Source organism: Primulina tabacum, chromosome 6 (assembly GCF_025594145.1).
Source record: "Primulina tabacum isolate GXHZ01 chromosome 6, ASM2559414v2, whole genome shotgun sequence".
Taxonomy (NCBI): domain Eukaryota; kingdom Viridiplantae; phylum Streptophyta; class Magnoliopsida; order Lamiales; family Gesneriaceae; genus Primulina; species Primulina tabacum.
The window spans coordinates 966,567-984,463 of record NC_134555.1 but is presented as its reverse complement, the minus strand read 5'-3'; the positions used below and the strand labels follow the sequence as shown (position 1 = coordinate 984,463).

Genomic DNA, 17,897 nt, shown 5'->3' with positions numbered 1-17,897 from the left:
TAGACAAATTATGAAGTGGCGGGATGAGACATTATATGACGAGGTTCTTTGAGATATTTACAGAAGAAAAATTCTAGTTACAATGAAAGGTTGGAAACATACCACCAATTTTTTTTTATTATTATTTTTATCAATTTTAATGTTTTAAAAAAATTCATTTTTTTAATGGTGTCGAATCCAATTTGTCCGACTTGGTAAAAAATACATTAAGCATGTACGCGCACGCATCAAATATGGTGTGTTTGCACGTAGACGGCGGCATTGGCAGCCTGTTTCTTGAAAATGTATCCGAATATGGCGCATTAGGACGAGTAGCGGCCGATAAGTGGAAGTGCTACCTACATCTTGATTAAAGTCTCGGCAATTTAGCTACGATGTCTTGGACTTCTCCATGGCCCGTGCACAGTGATGTGCATGTGCAGCTCATGGCTTGGTGAACTTCCTGCCCAGGTGCACATGGCATGCATATGCGGTTAGGCTTGCATATGATGCACAACGGCAGGTGTTATGAGTTACATAACATCCTCCAAAGTCGAATAATGAATTTCTTCCTCTAGTTTCATTCCATGATTTCTTATTCTATTATTCCTAACATTGTTTTGTGCCTTTCTTGTATTAGGGAAATTAGGAGGGCTTTTCTCTGCAAATATTTGAGGTTTTGTGGCTTGGAAGATTTCAAAACCTTAGTAAATGACTGAGCTCTTAGCTTTCATTTCGTCTTGTGTTGTTCAATGATTCTTTTATGCCTTGAAGCTCTTAGCTGTGACGACTGCAGTGATTAAGCAGACCTGGTGATTGGCTAATAATATTTCCTTTGTTAAGGCTTGACTTCTACTGCTACGCGAATATGTTAGCCAGTTTTGACAAGAGATGCAGTGTACCTATTCTCAGTTGGTCATCTGTTACGCTCGACTTACAAGCAAACCTGTACTTCACCTATGTGGACGGTTCCTGCTTATGCTCCACTTTATAAGCAACCCATTGGTCATCGCTACAGGACATCACAGAGGCGCCGTCCGGAATCGGAAAATTTGATTTGCGCGGAAAAACCACCGTTTTGTAGCAAAACGCACGCTGGGCTTCATGCTGTCCAGCAACAAGATCAGTGACAGGTTGGTACTCTACTTGGGCGTCATGCTGTCCAGCAACAAGATCAGTGACAGGTTGGTACTCTACTTGTGCAAATGGAACGTGGGGAGGGAGCAGATCCGGCAAATTGGCTGTCTCGTTTTCAGAAGAACATTTGACTCTTTTGGCATTAATATCAGTTTCTGGAGACAAAATGGGTAAAAATGAGTGCTTGCGTGTACTAGAATCAATTTAGGATTATAATCAGAAAAGAAACAGCAAATCATCATAGAACTAGAGATGCTATATCGCAAAATGAGTTTGTAAACTTTATGGTGACAAGTAAAGGCATAAGGAGAAAGAAATGAGTAATAGGCACAAACTTGAACTGGTGACACTTTAAGGAGATCGCACCACGAATTATAAGTAAAAAGAATTCGATGGAACCAAACAATGGTAATTTTAAAGGCCATAACAACAAATTATAGGTAAAAAAAGTTCAATGGAACCAAACAATGCTAATTTTTTAATGCCATAACAGCTGTAAGGAGGATGGATGGTGATCCTATGAGGCCAATTTTGAAGTTAGATTTTCTACTAAATTATATTATTAAAATCTTGTCCACCGCCAACCTTTTATGTATATACATAAATATCCCGTTTGAAATTAAACCACGAGCATATACGGATGGAAGTACTCAAATTTTCTGAAATCACCTTCATTTGCCACAAATTCATCCCTTTTCATTGTTCCTGTGGGCAACGTACTCTGTGTAAGATTATCAGAAACAACACATTCCATGCTAGATGACGCCATTGAGCATTCTGTCACAAGGGATGCTGCAAAAGGATAACTGCGGTGAGACAATTTGTCACTAACAGCATTCATTTAAAACTACAATTGTCATAGAGGTCTAATATCAAAAATCAGTCTAACCAAATGGAGAAGCTAATAAAACATTCAGCAATTGATCAGCACGTAAATGCCAAAAAATTGTCAGGACATTCCTTGCAATGAGAAATGGAAGAGAAGATTAAAACAAAAGCAATCAATCATTCTAGTAAATAGCTATGCATGATACCTTCCAGACACCAAAACCAAATCAACACCCAATTAGTTTCTTACTCTTTGTTAGAGCACAGTAAGCGACTGTGGCAGCATTCATCTCTGCATGCTTCTTGCTTCTGGCTTCATCCCCACGAAATGTACTACTTCCTATCTCCACAATGGACAAAAATATAGGTCTGTGAGGTGGACCTGATCTGACAGTCTTATAGGTTGGACAAAGAAGACCCCTCTTTTGTGCCAGTTCCTGTAGAAGGTTTTTGTACAAGCCTCCATCCTGATGTTATTTTCAAATTCATAATAAATAACAAAATTAGCAACATGCTAAAAAAATAAGTGAATATTTATTATTTATTTGCAGCACTAGCCTCTTGAATCTGGTCAATTTGCAACATCTGACAAGCAACCTTTGCAGCCGCATGTTCAGCCTCCTTTAGTGTAGGAAAAAATTCCATCGTTTCATATGACTTTCCATCAAATGACACTCTTGACTTGAAGTGGCGAGCATGCGGAGGACCCTCGGATTCACATGTGTAAACAGGCAAGCTAAGATCCTTCTTCTGAGCGTATTGTTGCAACCGATTCTTATAGATGTGAAGTGTACCTGTTTTCAAAGGAAAAAAATTAACGATGATGTGACATTTTGGAAACAACAAATCCCTCCATCTGCGTTTAAGCATTGAATCGTCGGACGGGAAACCTTTTTATTGACAGCAAGGCTTTCGCTGAATTGAATTATGGACACAGCTTTGAGAATCTGAATGATGTCTTTGATTTTGGTCTATATAACACTGTAGTCAGGGAAAAGAAAAACTATTCCACTCTTCCCTAATGTACGTCATATACTGATCAAGATGCATAATCATTGATGAAACAATTTGCTTGGAAGTTCGAAGAGATGGCGCTCTTCAGGGAAAATAAATAATATTGAAACCATTTTATAATTAGAGTAACTCATAAATTGGAGTCACTCTCTAATTTTTCCTTTTGCTCTAATCACACGTCAGGATTTTACCTATTGCACATCCTTACTCAGTTTTACAAACTTTTATTCAGTTGGTCAACCAGGATAGATGCTGATAATTAAACTTGCAAAAATATATGATGTTTGCAATCATATAATTAACAATGGACAAAAGAAATTAAATTTGATCAAAAGGATTTCTTCCTGTCCAACCACCTTGGATAGAAGAACTTAAATTCCTGACCGGAACAATTGCTGTCTAACACATGGCACAAAAAAATACTCGCCTACCACATCCACATAGTAAGTGAAGAAGGAAAAGCATCTCTAGCCATAAACATGCCTTAGAAATGTTGCTATTAATTTTTTACTTAAGCTTCTCCTATATGCAATAGCCTCAAACCATTTTTTTGGACTTAACAGGTCACTTTTCTCCAAAGTTGGAAACTGTAGAAGAAAAAAAGAACACAAGAAGAAGAGATGAAAACTTTAAATGAACATTTCCATTGTAAGACATGACCATGATGACTACATATTATCCCTATATCACAAAACGATACCTCAATATCAAGTTCAAAGTCTGGTGCATCATGTGAATTACTAAATGATCCAAGCATGAGTTAAGAATTGGGGACTATTGATTTCATTTGGGAATACCTCATTTGCGTTCAAGAACAACAAAGAAGTTTATCCTCAAGGGTTATAACTCAATTGAGATATGCAAATATTTTAACAATTGTGAACACTGATTTCATGGGAATACTTTATTTGTGTTCAAGAACGACAAAATTGATGCTCAAGTAGCTTATCATTCAATTGAGATATGCAAAGAATCTACCAGTTTTGATGCCATTGTCCTTGGTTTTAGTGTAGATTGTAAAGGCTCTAAAATACACAAATGTTTAACACCCAGCTGCCATTTTACAAAAAACAAGGCTACAACACAAAAGCTCACGAATTGATAAAGGTATTAAAGAAATTAAATCCGCCAAAAGACCTTAACACACTAAATAAAGAAATAAATATTTTTATGATATTTTAAACTTTTACCACTGGAACCTATTGGCGTTCCGCAAATCATAGAAGGTTGTGTCGTATCTCCAAAATTTGGCTGCAACATGTCCTTGTGGACAGGTTTTGTAAGTGAACTATTGTTTGGTGGCAAAAGTCCTGAAAAAATAACAGAGATGCTCAAAAAACACAATGATGTACTTGAAATCTTCAAATTATATGATTATGAAACTGAAGAGTGCAAATACTAGAATGCAGATTTTAAAAAAATTGATGCTAGTCTACACATGACATGAGAGCATCAAGGAACTGACGCCACCCCGACAACCACATTACTACGGCAGCAGGACAACCAAATTTACATTCTTGAACAAGAAAAAAAACATCCTTAATGCTTAACTATCACCCAAATCATTAAGAGAAACAAATCGGGATGAAAACTAAAAATTACCGGAAGGCGGAAGTGGGAGTGACAATGGATGCGGGGAAACTGGAATAGGAATTTGTGGCAGCTGAGGAACCGGAGCAACAGCCTGCATTTTGGGCACAGGAACGGCAGGGGAAGAACACGCAGGAACCCGAGAAGGAATAACCGGGGAATCAGCCAACGGAGATCGTTGGACATGGACACGAGAAGGCGTAGAAATATTGAAGTGATCGTAGGCCATTTTAGCCACCGAGTTTTGAGCGTCCTTAGCAGACTTGCATTCAGCCTGAGTCTCGAACCTTTGGCCGTTAACAACAGTAGTAGCTTTGAATCTGGGAACGTGATCTGGGCCGTCTTTCACGGTGGTGTACTCAGGTAGGTTCCAGCTCCTCCTCTGGCAAAGCTCCTGCAATTTGCTCTTGTACATTCTTAGGGTTTTGGTGGATTCAAAGATCAACTGCGCTTGAACTTAAAGCTTTTCAGACGCTATAAAGAAAGCTGATTCGCATTTATTTCTACGACTCCTTTCTTCGATTCTAACGTCACCTATGCATTTTCGCTTCGAAAAGAGAGATTATTATAAGTGATATCCCATTCAAATCAAATATCAGACTCAAATCGAACTTTAGATCGGTCCATTGTTAATCAAGCTAGACTTCATGCATTTTCTTACAAATATTTCAATTCATTCACAGTATTGATTCAGAGTATCAAGTTTGAGAGTCCAATTCATTAATTCACTATATTGATTCTCTCTCATTTTATTTCAAATACCTGATTTGAGCGTCAAAGTGCTACGCGGAGACACCCTCCCGATACTCTTCTAACGATCTTTTTTGTCATTTCAGAACTAGAGTAAATTCAAAATCTACATTCGAACTAATCTCACCTAAACCCAATCTTATATTTTTAATGAGTATCAATAAAAGAAGCAATAATTTTCTCTTCAATTAAACATGGAGTTTGAGCTTCTCTAAAATTTTAAAAAATTCCAGTTGCATTGTCATTATCGATATAATTTTTTAAAAATGGCAAAATAACAAGTTTTTTTTTTTTTTTTTAAAAAGAGAGAACCGTTCAACTTATCTTGAAAAAAGAGAAGACCATTTAAGTGCAATAGAATTTCGGGTACTTGGTATTACAATAGAAAGCGAGCATTGGTACGAAATTAGATAACGAGTAGAAGGAAAATGTAGCATTTTTTTGATTGTAATGCTTGTTGGGCCCCTTCAAAAGCCTTGCAAGGCAGCGCCATTCATTCAAGTTTGACACATTCTATTAAAAATAAAAGAAACCCGAGTACTCAAATAACTAGAACACTGCCTTCTCCCCAAGCGCCCACAACTGCCAATCGGAGAGAGCTGGTGGCCAGTGGGTGGGGAAGCCACGGAGATGTGATTAAAAACACATACGCTCAAATATGTCAAACATGGGCTCAGGCCTTTGCTAATATTGAATCCTATAAATGTTTTATACATATAACATTGTGATAAAGCAGAAAGTCATGGCTACTGCGGGGCGATCTTCATGCCCACACCCCATAGGCACGGCAATGCCTAATGTCCCGAGAATGGAATTTTGTTTAGTTTCCCCTCGCCTTCTCCAAATCAGGAAGATCTGCAGTGGATTGAAAAGGTAAAATGTAAGACAAAGGAAGGCAACACGTGCATGTGAATGCAAGCGTGGAATACACCATCGAATTTGTCATGTTTCTGGGGCAATATAGCAGTCGTTAGATGGTAAAAAATAACCTCATTGTGGGTATGACCAAGAGAGCTTTAGAACGACTATTTTAGCTTGCCAAATGCAAGCAATGACATTCAACTGAATAGTAGAAAATGAAAAAGGTTGCAAAAAAGCTACGCAAAAATCAATGACCAATCGGTCAGAGAAGGCAAGTATTTTTTAGCATTTAACTAAATGAATAAGCAACCTACGAAATCATGAAAAAACGATGGGAGTGAAATGCCATCTATTAGCATGGAAAACTACTAAAACACCCAACATAAAGCAATTAACAACCATTCTCGCTGTAACCAGTGAAATGTTCAAGTCTATTATGCTACTCATCCATGATAGACTTACAAAGCATTCCTTCATCACCACTGCTCTCATCATTTTCACCAGCGTACTGGAAAACAACATATATTTAAGTTAGATGACATCCCTTCTGACCAGAATTGATTGATATCTAAAAAGGGATTTGGTTACCGCTAAGTCTTCATCAGAAGCCAGATTTGCTGCAAATGCAAAAAAGATATGGTCAAGCATAAAAAAAGTTGCCCTTGTCAAATTAAGGTTCAAGAATCATTTGAAGAAGCCTCACTGATCATCTGAAAATTGACTACGGTAGTCAGTGGCTTAGCCACATTTCTGTACAAACACCCAAATGACTAAAAGAAACTACAATAAAAACTTCGAACGTGCTACGTGAATAGAGTTCAATAAAATAAGTATATATGAGGACCAGAGGCAATACAACTCTTTCCCACCGTAAAGCCTCCTTCATTGAAGAATAGGTAAATATGGGTAGGAATTCCAAGTGGTGGCATGAACTTACACTCTGAATCTTCATCATCCTCATCACACCATCTATTCCAATCAACTTTGATGTATGGAGGAGGCTTTTGTTCAGATTTTAACAGTCTTTTCCACCACCCTTTTTGCTCTTTCTGAACAGAGCATAGTATATTCCTCAAACCAATTTTTGTCTTACATCCCTGCAGCAAAGTTTCATTACAGCAATACATAGAGCGAAAAAAGTTGAACATTGAATCCTATCTTTATGTTCACAGTTAAGAATTTAGAAGACATGCACCATCTTTCAAAGAAGGTCTTTCACAAAAGTGGCTGGAAAGTTTGCACAGTAGAAAATAAAATGAAAAATGATGATTTTACGGGCGGCCTGAGGAAATGATTTCAGTAAAATAGAATGGCAATTTTATACTCTAAAATGAAAATACAAAGATTGCAACTGCTATATCACTTACTTTCATTATTTATTTATTTTTATTTAGCCACACAAAGTTGAGGATCCACAAGACAGAATAGTCCAACAACAAATCGTACTTTAACTCTGGAAATCCAGAGGCAAGTTGAGGAGCAATAAATTGATAGATCCATGAAACAGAATTCACAATATTGAGGTTCTTAAGTTTAGGAAAGATGGTAAAGCAAACAAGTTCGATGCTTCTTTGCCTAAATAAAAAAATATAGAGAATTTATCTCAAAACTTTCCCACAAGGAGAATATTGCATGCATTAGCAGCAGAAGCCTTGTACTCCTCAGAACAACAGAGAATAACAATGAAATATGCCACGTTTTTACAATTATACTCAACCTTTGTCACTGGCACAAAACCTGTTCCCTAACCCAACAGAAATTATACATGAAACACAGAAGAAAATGAGAAAAAGACTTCTAACTCATTCTTGAAACTTGAATCAAGAATCAAATTTCACCAACTGCTTCACAGGGAACAGAAGTTCATTTTTCATTGTCAGTGTACATGCTCATTGATTAAAAAAAAACAGAGAAACTGTCGGGACCAACAAATATTTTTATTTTCTTCATCACACCTCCACAATGTCGCTCATACTATGTCGTCAGGACACAATCTTGCTTCAACATTCTAACAGTTCCGCTTCATTATCATACAGGATTATTGCAAGTTGCAACAGTCAAGAGGCCAATTGCCCCAAATAAAAATCTTGAAGCACATCCCACAAAAAAAGTCACGCTTGATAATTAAAAACTCCCTCCAATAAATAATAACAAAACCTGGGGGTTAATATTTTCAAAGAGTCGGAGAGTGGCCAGGAAGGGTTCGCCATTGACGCCAACCGCAGAGAAAGTAAAGACGCCTTCAGGTTCACATTTGACCGAAACATCCTTAGCATCGGGCAGTGACACGGTCAGATATATTTTGTCCGACCGCTGTGCCCACAGAACCTCCGGCTGCCGGCTGCATGTATCAAACGAAGGAAGATCAAAGTAGAATTCTGCCGCAATTAGTTACCAAGAGTAGAAATTTCGAGTTATTGAGGCTACCTCATATTCAGGAAAGGAAGACGACCACTGGAGTGACCAGCGAAGAATGGAAGCCTAAAAATGAACACCCAACGCAGGGTTTGCCTTTTCTGCTTGCGCTTTGGAGAAATTTACGCCTATAAAACTTCTCTAATTTCAATAACAAATTAAATTGCGTAAAAACAAAACTATAAATAAAACTTTTGAAGAATAAAAAAAAAATTAAAATTGAGAGAAAAATCAGATTTAATGCGAATCGAATACATTTGTTTATAATGAGATAATTCCATACAAACTAAAATATTTTAAATTTCTTTGAAGTTCAACCTAGATTAAGGATCTCCATGGAACATTACCCTCAAGCTAATTAAAATTAATCTAAATATATCCTTTAAGTTTCCAATTATCTTTCAAATATTTAAAGTTGTGATTATGTCAAATTAATATATATTTTTTTAATTCTAAATTGTTTTGTATGCATACCACGACTAAAAATATAAACAAACCGAGCATGTTAGTTATCTTTTCGAGCCGATTCGAAAACTTTCATTTTGTATTTGAATTTATTAAACGCATGTTTGTAATTTTTTTCAGTTGAATTCAAATCTAAATTAAATTATTCTATAATTCATAAACCTCGATATTTTATTAATATATTAAATAAATATACTCCGAGTCATTCAAATATTTATTTTTGAACATCGAATAGCTCACAATGTTATTGAATCTTTCGAACCGAACTCAAACCCCAATTTGATTCGAACTCAAACAAAAAATTTAAAAAAATTCAAACTTTGAACCTCGAGATCGAATATATATGTATATTTCAAGTGAAATTCGAACCTTTAATTTTTCATTATATTCGACTCAATGGTTCGCTTACACACTCAACTTTCTCCAAATGATAATTATATTCTTCCAACTTTCTTTCATTAATTTTCCCCCTCCAATCTACTTGGCATTCTTCGTACATGCAATGATACAAGAAACCAGTTTCAGTTGAGGTTTTTAAATCAAACAAAACATAGCACTGCCGTTTAAAAATCACCTCCCCCGTCAAGGTACTCTTATTGTTGAAGCGCTTCCAACCATTCCTGTCTTGGGAGCTTCTCGAAATATTACATTATTAGTGGCGCCCTCGTAATCGTATCGAGTCACCTACAAGAAACCATGAAAGATGTTACATTAAATCGTGATTTCGGAACTTTCTTGTCTGATCTATGATTAGTGACAATAAGTTTAAGAGAATAAATCAAAGATTCACAGGAAATCATCTTCGTCACTGTCCGCATCAAGTTCAGCAGCAAAATCTGCTATGCTTTTTTCTAGACTAGCCAACTCGTAGGAGGAGGAGGGGCTTTTGAACTCGTATTTTCTTGATCCTTCCGCATCGGAATCATCATCTAAAACAACAATATCTGAACGTGTAGCAGGCCCTGCAACCGTATCTTTGCAACTTGAAGTTTCTGACATTATGGCAGATATTTTAGCATCTGTGAGCAATGGTTCATTCCTGTCCAACACAGCGCCGCTAGAGGATGATTTTATCTGCTCCCGTAGGCTATTTTCATGTATCTACAAGCGGAAAAGGTAAATAATGAATGGCTGGCTAGGCCAAACTAATGCAGATGAAAGTCAAACAACGGATAGATTTCATTCCATCAACTACAAGGTATCATGTTCTGATATTCCTTCGAGGTACGGATTCAACTGAAGATGTTTGAGTGCAACATTGCAAGCACGTGAAGTATTATTACCAATAATACTTATAAACTACCAGAAGAAAATAATGAACCAGAAAGTTTCTGATTTCTAATGCAATAAATACTCTCTTCTATCAGAAGAAAATAACGAACCAGAAAGTTTCCAACTTCTAATGGCAATAAGTACTCACTCTTCTATCAGGGACACGCTGCCTCTTTTCTGAATTTCCAAGCAATGATCCAAAAGCTTGAAGTGGTTTCTTTACAAACTGAACAGTTGCTTTAGCCTAACATAAAACAAGCCAGTCTTTTACTAAAAAAATTTATATGCACATTTTTTCACTGTTGCGTCGGATTTGAATGGTTATATTTAATAACGAGATTAATTAAATGGAAAATTAGCTAAATGCGATAAATTCAAATTACTAACTACTGTGTATATTTGGGAATGTCTCGGGCATCATTTCAATTTTCATTCCCCACTTTTGCCAGGAAGCCAATGTAAAGCTACCTGTATGTTTGTGACAATTCTAGCCTTGGAACTTCCAACATTTTGAGCCTCATTCTTGCGTTTTACAGAAGACAGCAAGTTCTGGGACTTGGTACCATTAGGTGAATTATTATACTCTTTAAACCTGACGTTTTCAGCAGTTCTTAACACTTTATGTTCTTCAGGAGTCACAACTCCAGATTCTTTTGTTGCCTGCAAAAGAGAATGTGCCAACATCAAAGCATCATACCTGAGGCATGAGTTGAAGTATTCAAAATGAGGGGGAATGATGAGAATAAGAAATAGAGACCAGAGAAAGAAGCTCCATCAAAAAATTAAAAGCTTCTAAGACAAAAATACTGCACATTGATGTTATGGACCAGAGTTCTTGATAGATATCAAAAAATTAAAAGCTTCTAAGACAAAAATACTACACATTGATGTTATGGACCAGAGTTCTTGATAGATAGTTTCCCTGCATGGGACAGGCTTAGAACATCGGGAAACAAGATTAACTCAATGTCATACCTGATTGATTACATCTCAATTTGCATAAGATAGCACCAGGCCTCGAGGAAGAAATTAGCTAAAATAAGAAAAAAAAAATAACATGTAATAATTTTTCCACTGTAGACTTACCGCTTGCAGACGCCTTTGCTTCAGATACTCAACGGCCACTTCAAATGCAGGAGCTTTTTTAATAGATTGTCTTATAATGCTAACCATTGAATCGATGTTTCTTTCAATAAATGTGTTCTTGGATTTCAACAATCGTCGCAAATTACTAGATGTGAGAGGCATCTGTTTAGCTTGATTAATAAATGGAAGGGTGAGGAGGCAGAGTATTGGAGCAAAGCGACAAAGTTACAGCTAATTGCAAGTGAATACCAATTTCAAAAAGAGTCCTATTAGGCAAAACATAGCCAGTACTCTCGTCTTCTGCACGAGCTACAGCATCCCTCCATTCATTGAGTCCCTACAATGCCACTTAATAATTGCAGTAATAGCAGACAAAAGACGAAGAAAATAGAAATTCGATATAAAGCTGAAACATGAAACTCATGGAAATTAATTGTATTTGCACATCTCAGGAAAGCAATTGGACCAACTCAAGAGTGGGATAATGTGACTCATCAAAGGGAAAAGCGAAGTCCAAAATATAGATAATTGAAATCATTATGAAGGTAGTTGGATTAATCACTTACAGAAACAACCGCTAGTTGCTGAGCAGTGAAGTCAGCATCCTGCACCCTGAATCATCATTTACAAGTAAACAAATCAGTGAAACAGCAAACCTAGAGATGAAATGCACAAAAGACAAACAGTTAACTCCATAGATTGTAATGTCTTTGTTTAAATCGTAACCATAAATGACCAGAAAAATATACCCGTAGATGTGAAGGTATGAACTATCTGTGAGAAGCTCTTTTTCATATAGTCGAATACATATATCATAACTACGTTTATAGACCTGAAATAACAGAAACGAGTTAGGTTGCAAAAGTAATATAGAAACTAGGAAGAACGACAGTTTTAAAATATGAATTATGATGAACTATTGTCAAATTTCAGAGTAAATGGAAATTCAACTTTTTCAAATAATGAAATCTTCAACAATAAGAAATTACTCAATGGTTACATTCAATCAGAAAGCAGAAAGATTAAGAGCCTGCCTCGACAAGTGGAGGATCAGAACTTTCAGATTCAGCAGACGATGAGAGTAACTTTCTCCTCATTATTTCATAGATGTACAGCAAATAATGTGTGTCTTCTCTGGCATATCTGTAATGCAGAATTCCATAGACTAACAATAAAATCAAGTTGGTATAAACCAAGAGAATGTCAGAAGCTAAGATTGTATTTGGATGGAAAAATTTCTTCCATACGAAGGAATACGATTTGGGGAAGGATTTGTTTTTGAAATTCATCAAAATTATTACAAAAACTCTCTGACTTGATATAGAGTGGATTTGAAATTCAGTTGAATTTAGTTAATCCAAACAAGTTAAAATTCATCAATTCAAACACAATATAATAGTATTTCACAATAGTTTTGGTTCAAAAAGCATATAAAGATGCCATAAATTTCATGTTTTGGATGTTATGATTTAAGCAAAATTTATAAATCTTCAAAACATGCCCAGTCACCAGCCTCTCACACCCAGATATTGATACAAACGCATCCATGAAAAAAAACAACAAGAAGAGAAGCACCCACATAAAAATATTATAATTCAGATACAGTGACCGAGCTCATACCACAGCCATGTTCAGCATCTTACTGATTGTCACAACAGTCACTCATCAAAACATTAAAACTGTACATATTTAAGTTAGTTAAATGACAACGTGTTTAAGTTGTATGAATCAAGACAAACGTCAACAGTCTTCTACAACCGAAGTCTTGGAGGCACATTATGTTAAAATTAAAAAGTTAAATACAGCAGCAATCAGTTGAAGAATGCAACAATTTATTGAAAAGTAAATCTTTTTATCCAACTTCAGTATAAATGAGCAAAAGAAATTTTTCTAGTAACACACAGGTGTTTACAGCAACAGGTAACCAACTGAAAAAGAACATACTTGATCATCTTATTAGGTAGTGGGCGGATTCTCCAGTCAGCATTCTGGTACCTTCACAAAATAGGATAGTTAATTAAGTACAGACAACTTTCCTCTACTCTAATAATTCCCACCTCTTTTGGCTATTTCTCATCTCTGGGTGTGTGTGTTGTTCGGGGTAGAGGATTCAAAGAAGCAAACCACATTCTATGATTTCTAAAACAACAATAGACCATACTCTTTGTTTGCTGCAACTCCACAAAAACTAAGCAGCAGGTATGCAAGGCTGAACCTCTCCAATTTCAATATTCTTGAAGCCTATAAGAAAAGGAAGTGCGGCCATACTCAACTCCAGCAGCCAGAAATAAAAAAAAAAAAAAAGGAAGCTCCTTTTGACAAACACATATATGTAAACCAAAATCATGCTCATAATGTTTACTACAAACTCTTGTGTTGAGAGTTTGAATGGCTAAATTACTTGCTAGGGTAATTGTCAAAATCGTGCATATAAAGTGTTTGGGAGAATAAAATGAGTAAATGACACATTTCGAATGGCTCAAATGGGACAGCAGGACCCCACAATAAGAGACAAAAACAATGTTAAATCTTTTTTCAACATAAATATACATAAGAATCGATAAAATAAACATTGTCTCAAAGAGAGCTTCAGCCAAGAACCTGTCCTGTGTCGAACATATTACAAACATATATGCCGAAGTCTTGTTGAAGCCACAAAATATCATGATCTGCTCCATGGAATACCTGTTACGCAAAAAAAGATCATGACAAACTAAAGATACTTCAATCACAACAACGTACACCAATCTGTTAACTCACCTTTCTTTTTGATGGATCCTCAAATACTTCTCTGAGATGTGGACCAATTTGAGCGTGAAGTTTCAGGGTATCGATGACAAAATCCTCGGTTCTTGTAGATACTTGCATCAGGCAGGTTAGCCCTTGAAAAGAGCGAAATTGGTTGTGTTCCAAATCAACCTGCATAACAGTAGCTAAGGCACAGAAAAACAGATCAACAGAATCACGCCATTTGCCAGTAAATAATGCAATTCCTAAAACCACTTTCTTCTTTTGGGCATTGTTCTAAAAGGCGGCGCCCAGGCGCTGGGCGGTCGTCCATTGCCCCGATTTTTATAAGCCGGCTTAGGTGGCCGTCTAACTTAACATATATAATTTTTTATTTTTTTTATTTATGTTTTTTAAAATAAGATTGTTTGACATATTTTTCAATCAATTTGTATCATATTAAGAGGAAAAATATGTCATTGATTTTAAGTTTGAATCCGATATAGAGGAATTATTGGAGTATTCAAGAAAAAATTAGATATTTAAGAAAAAAGAAAAATCGCATAGGCGGCAGCCAATTCTCGATTTTATCAATTCTGTTACTTGACAAGTAGAAACAGGAAATTGCGATAATTAAAGATGGAAATCACTGCAATCACAAACCACAGCAGAAAGATAAACCAATTGTTTCAAAAAAATATGATATAATAGTTTGAACAATCAAATTCAAAGAAAAAAGGATTATCGTGATGCATTAAGCCACATTAAATACTCAAATCACATCATATTGAAGCCATGATTTATTCTAACAGAAATATCCTTTCAAACTTAGATGCCCAAGAGCACAAGTATTAAATTTGCATGTTCCATGGCATATTTAGTTAATGTGTTTGCAATAACAAAAGACATTTGTCGATATATTACAATGAGGCATAGACACTGCAAAATTTACCGCAAATTCCTTGACGTTACGCAGCTTAATGGCCAACTGCTTCAGTTCCTTTACTTCTTGGACAAAGTTGAATGGAGTATTTTCGATTGGAGGAGGTTTTACAGGCTCGGCATTGTGATCACTTGTATCAATAAAGTCGAGGACAGAAAGCTTCTCCTGTTAGTGCATTCACAAAACGAATTAGCATAATAGATAATAGGTAATAGGTTTATCCTGTTAGTGCATACACAAAATAAATTGGTATTATACATGATTTTATACATCCATGAGACAAATGTTAAAAAAATGCAATAGCCAATTAGCATTTTGCAACACATGGTTTAAAATCAAAGGTAAAATTAGAAGTAAATATCTATATTTTTACCGTTCTCTTATGCCAAAAATAGAAACGCGAAAGAGAAAAGAGCAACATACAGATGCAACTGAAAAATATAAGGGAACATTGTGATAATCATCCGTGAACTCGAGTGTAGCACATTCGCCCGTATAGTAAAGATTACATGAGTTAATAGATGCATCATAGTCCCTTCTTAGAAAAATGGAAAGTGTGCACTATCAAACACTGATTCTCAAGGTAATTAAGATGCTTATATGTGATAGATATTTGTAATCTCGACAAGAATTTAAAAAAAATGGCATTGTTCAACATAGTCTCCAGGTTCGAGGAATTGACATAGTGCACTATTAATAGTATTTATCCAGGCAATCTAGATACTTCATACTTCCATGCCATATATATCCGTAACCACGACAAGAAATAAATATTTTGGCATTGTTATTCACCTTTACTCACTTGCGCCCTTGTGCATGAGAAAATAGTGTATTGATTATTTCATAAAGCTTCAAGTCATGCAATTTGCTTCAACAAACATGCTTGCTATTAAACTACAGAACCAACAAAACTGAATTTCCGAGAAAAGTCAATATCAGTACCACTATTCACCAAAGGGGAAGTACAATGTCAATAAAACATAGCACACACTCATATAACATCAAGCGTGCAGGCAAGTAGAAATAACAAAGAACGGGGAAAACACACACACGCACACATACACACACATTCAATAACTAACCAAGGGATGTATGAACCTTGACCCATCGTCACTTATCTGCAACGAGACATGGTCAAATGGCTGGTTCGAATTGTCCACGACGATTTTATACTCGTCCTGCGGCCTCGGTGTCGTGGGAACATGAAACGGAATTTTTTGTTTAACTTTCGATGCCACCTTCACTTCTAAAACTCCCTTCAATCCCCTACTTTCTGTTTTATTCTGCAAACTCTTAAACTCTTCCAAGCACGCATCAATCTTGTCGAAAATCTGGTCATTCATATTCTCCAGCCAATCGTACGCTGCATCGTCGTCAAATTTATCACCAGGAAAAGCAATTGGCTTCCCGCATAAATTTTCTGATTCCCCAATTTTTCGTAGCATGCATTTCGACTTTCCATCAATTTCTTCAACTGGGTTCTTGAATTCTTGAAAATTGTTATAGAAATGGAAATCTTTTTGTGAGGGCACCCCTCTAGATGAACCTGACAGCTTCGCTATCGAGGTGGTTAACCCTTTCGTTTCTGTAAGGCTTCGTAACGCCAGATGCTTTCCTGGATCGTCTTCTTCGGGTTGATCGATTTCCATACTTTTTTGTCAAGAAAATAAGGCTTCGTCGAAATTATATTAGTTTCAGCATTAAAAGAGAAGGAAACTTAGTTAGGGTTTAAAGAACTTATCGCATCATCCGAAAAATGCCAGAGGACGACCAATAATTAGTAGACATGGGGAATGCGAAACTTGTGTCCGCACTACTACGCGTCACACAAAGCAAATGGGTTGATCACTTGTGCGGCGGCGCGTGCAGTACGTGACGTCGCTGGCTGCCGGAAACGGTTTCTTTTATCTTCTCTCTGAATTTCAAGTTGAAACGTAAACCTCGAACCTCTCTATGCCATTTACATGGGGACAAAGTTAAAGGGTGCCTCACACTATTTCCATATTTTGCATTAAAAATGGACAAAGTTACCTTAAATGTTACTTTTCAAATTCTACCATAAAATAACACTTTCAAAGCACAAATTTACCATATCTATCAAGAGTAAGTATATTATGAGACGGTCTCACGAAGTTTTATCTGTGAGACGGATCAAGTTTACCGATATTCACAATAAAAAATAATACTTTTCATAAATGACCCAGATAAAAGTAATATTCTTATCATAAAAAGTAATATTTTTTCATAAATGACCCAAATAAGATATCTGTCTCACAAAAAACGATCTGTGATATCGTCTAACACAAGTTTTGTCATCTATTAATTCTTGATTTTGGTAAAAGTTATATTGATTGCATATTATTTTATTTATTTGGTATATAAGAATGTAATTTTTATAAATTTGAAATGAAATGCAGAAGTTTAATATCATGGGTCATAGTATTAACTAAGCATTCCATCTTATAATTTATTTCAAGTCTCAATTTAATTTCACTGTAGACAACTCTTTTTGTTGATTATTGCCTGAGGATTAAAAATAAAATTTCTACTTATTTTAAAATTAAATTATTTTTTATGTCTAATTTTCGTAATTTTGTTTGTAATAACTCAAAAATTTTGATTAGACATAATAAATCTCAACTATAATTGATAATTTCGTCAGAAGATCAAACTCAAATTAAAAATAAATAATTGAAATATTTAAGTTAAATGTTATCATCGACTACAATTTTAAATAGAATGGCAATTGTCAGTGCCTTCATTTTAAGCTTTTTTTTTTTTTTTGTTTTGAACTTGAGATACACTACAAAAGTTTTTAGAAATGTGTTTT

At 35.8% G+C, this 17,897-nt stretch overlaps 3 protein-coding genes across 5 annotated transcripts; all 3 read right to left on the bottom strand.

Annotated features, from left to right (window-relative positions):
- Positions 1-795: 795 nt before the first annotated feature.
- LOC142548473 (uncharacterized) lies at positions 796-5,115 on the bottom strand. 2 transcript variants are annotated; one of them, XM_075656816.1, is made up of 6 exons: positions 4,561-5,115; positions 4,158-4,268; positions 2,503-2,738; positions 2,195-2,411; positions 1,786-1,908; positions 796-1,271 (listed from the first exon to the last, which is right to left on the bottom strand). In XM_075656816.1, the coding sequence occupies exons 1-6, from the start codon at positions 4,961-4,963 to the stop codon at positions 937-939; spliced, it is 1,425 nt and encodes a 474-aa protein (XP_075512931.1). In that variant the 5' UTR covers positions 4,964-5,115; the 3' UTR covers positions 796-936. The 2 variants fall into 2 exon arrangements, with proteins under 2 accessions (XP_075512931.1, XP_075512930.1); XM_075656815.1 differs by having other exon boundaries at positions 4,149-4,268; positions 4,561-5,114.
- Positions 5,116-5,674: 559 nt separating this feature from the next.
- On the bottom strand, positions 5,675-8,702 carry LOC142548470 (co-chaperone protein p23-2). Its single transcript, XM_075656811.1, has 6 exons — positions 8,587-8,702; positions 8,317-8,500; positions 7,097-7,256; positions 6,748-6,776; positions 6,622-6,667; positions 5,675-6,153 (listed from the first exon to the last, which is right to left on the bottom strand). Exons 1-6 carry the CDS (start codon positions 8,589-8,591, stop codon positions 6,119-6,121), a joined length of 459 nt encoding a protein of 152 aa, XP_075512926.1. The 5' UTR covers positions 8,592-8,702; the 3' UTR covers positions 5,675-6,118.
- Positions 8,703-9,389: 687 nt separating this feature from the next.
- On the bottom strand, positions 9,390-17,040 carry LOC142548469 (protein RRP6-like 2). Of its 2 annotated transcripts, XR_012820967.1 has the most exons (16): positions 16,150-17,040; positions 15,077-15,232; positions 14,158-14,316; positions 13,999-14,082; positions 13,559-13,638; positions 13,342-13,392; positions 12,432-12,540; positions 12,147-12,229; positions 11,964-12,009; positions 11,647-11,734; positions 11,398-11,567; positions 10,780-10,971; positions 10,460-10,555; positions 9,830-10,140; positions 9,614-9,723; positions 9,390-9,528 (listed from the first exon to the last, which is right to left on the bottom strand). XR_012820967.1 is itself a non-coding variant. In XM_075656810.1 (15 exons), exons 1-15 carry the CDS (start codon positions 16,714-16,716, stop codon positions 9,720-9,722), a joined length of 2,196 nt encoding a protein of 731 aa, XP_075512925.1. In that variant the 5' UTR covers positions 16,717-17,040; the 3' UTR covers positions 9,390-9,719. The 2 variants fall into 2 exon arrangements, 1 of the variants encoding a protein (XP_075512925.1); XM_075656810.1 differs by having other exon boundaries at positions 9,390-9,723.
- Positions 17,041-17,897: the final 857 nt, after the last annotated feature.

Excerpts from the sequence above, each read along its gene's own strand:
- LOC142548469 (XM_075656810.1), bottom strand. The coding sequence starts at position 16,716 with ATGGAAATCGATCAACCCGAAGAAGACGATCCAGGAAAGCATCTGGCG. Across the intron at positions 12,230-12,431 it reads CTGATCCTCCACTTGTCGAG|GTCTATAAACGTAGTTATGA; the intron begins GCAGGCTCTTAA and ends CTGTTATTTCAG. Across the intron at positions 11,568-11,646 it reads TAGGACTCTTTTTGAAATTG|CTAAACAGATGCCTCTCACA; the intron begins GTATTCACTTGC and ends TTATTAATCAAG.
- LOC142548470 (XM_075656811.1), bottom strand. Across the intron at positions 6,777-7,096 it reads GGATGATGAAGATTCAGAGT|CAAATCTGGCTTCTGATGAA; the intron begins GTAAGTTCATGC and ends TTGCATTTGCAG. Across the intron at positions 6,668-6,747 it reads CTTCTGATGAAGACTTAGCG|TACGCTGGTGAAAATGATGA; the intron begins GTAACCAAATCC and ends GTTGTTTTCCAG.
- LOC142548473 (XM_075656815.1), bottom strand. The coding sequence starts at position 4,963 with ATGTACAAGAGCAAATTGCAGGAGCTTTGCCAGAGGAGGAGCTGGAAC. Across the intron at positions 2,412-2,502 it reads AAATTGACCAGATTCAAGAG|GATGGAGGCTTGTACAAAAA; the intron begins GCTAGTGCTGCA and ends AAATAACATCAG. Across the intron at positions 1,909-2,194 it reads TTACTGTGCTCTAACAAAGA|CATCCCTTGTGACAGAATGC; the intron begins GTAAGAAACTAA and ends ATCCTTTTGCAG.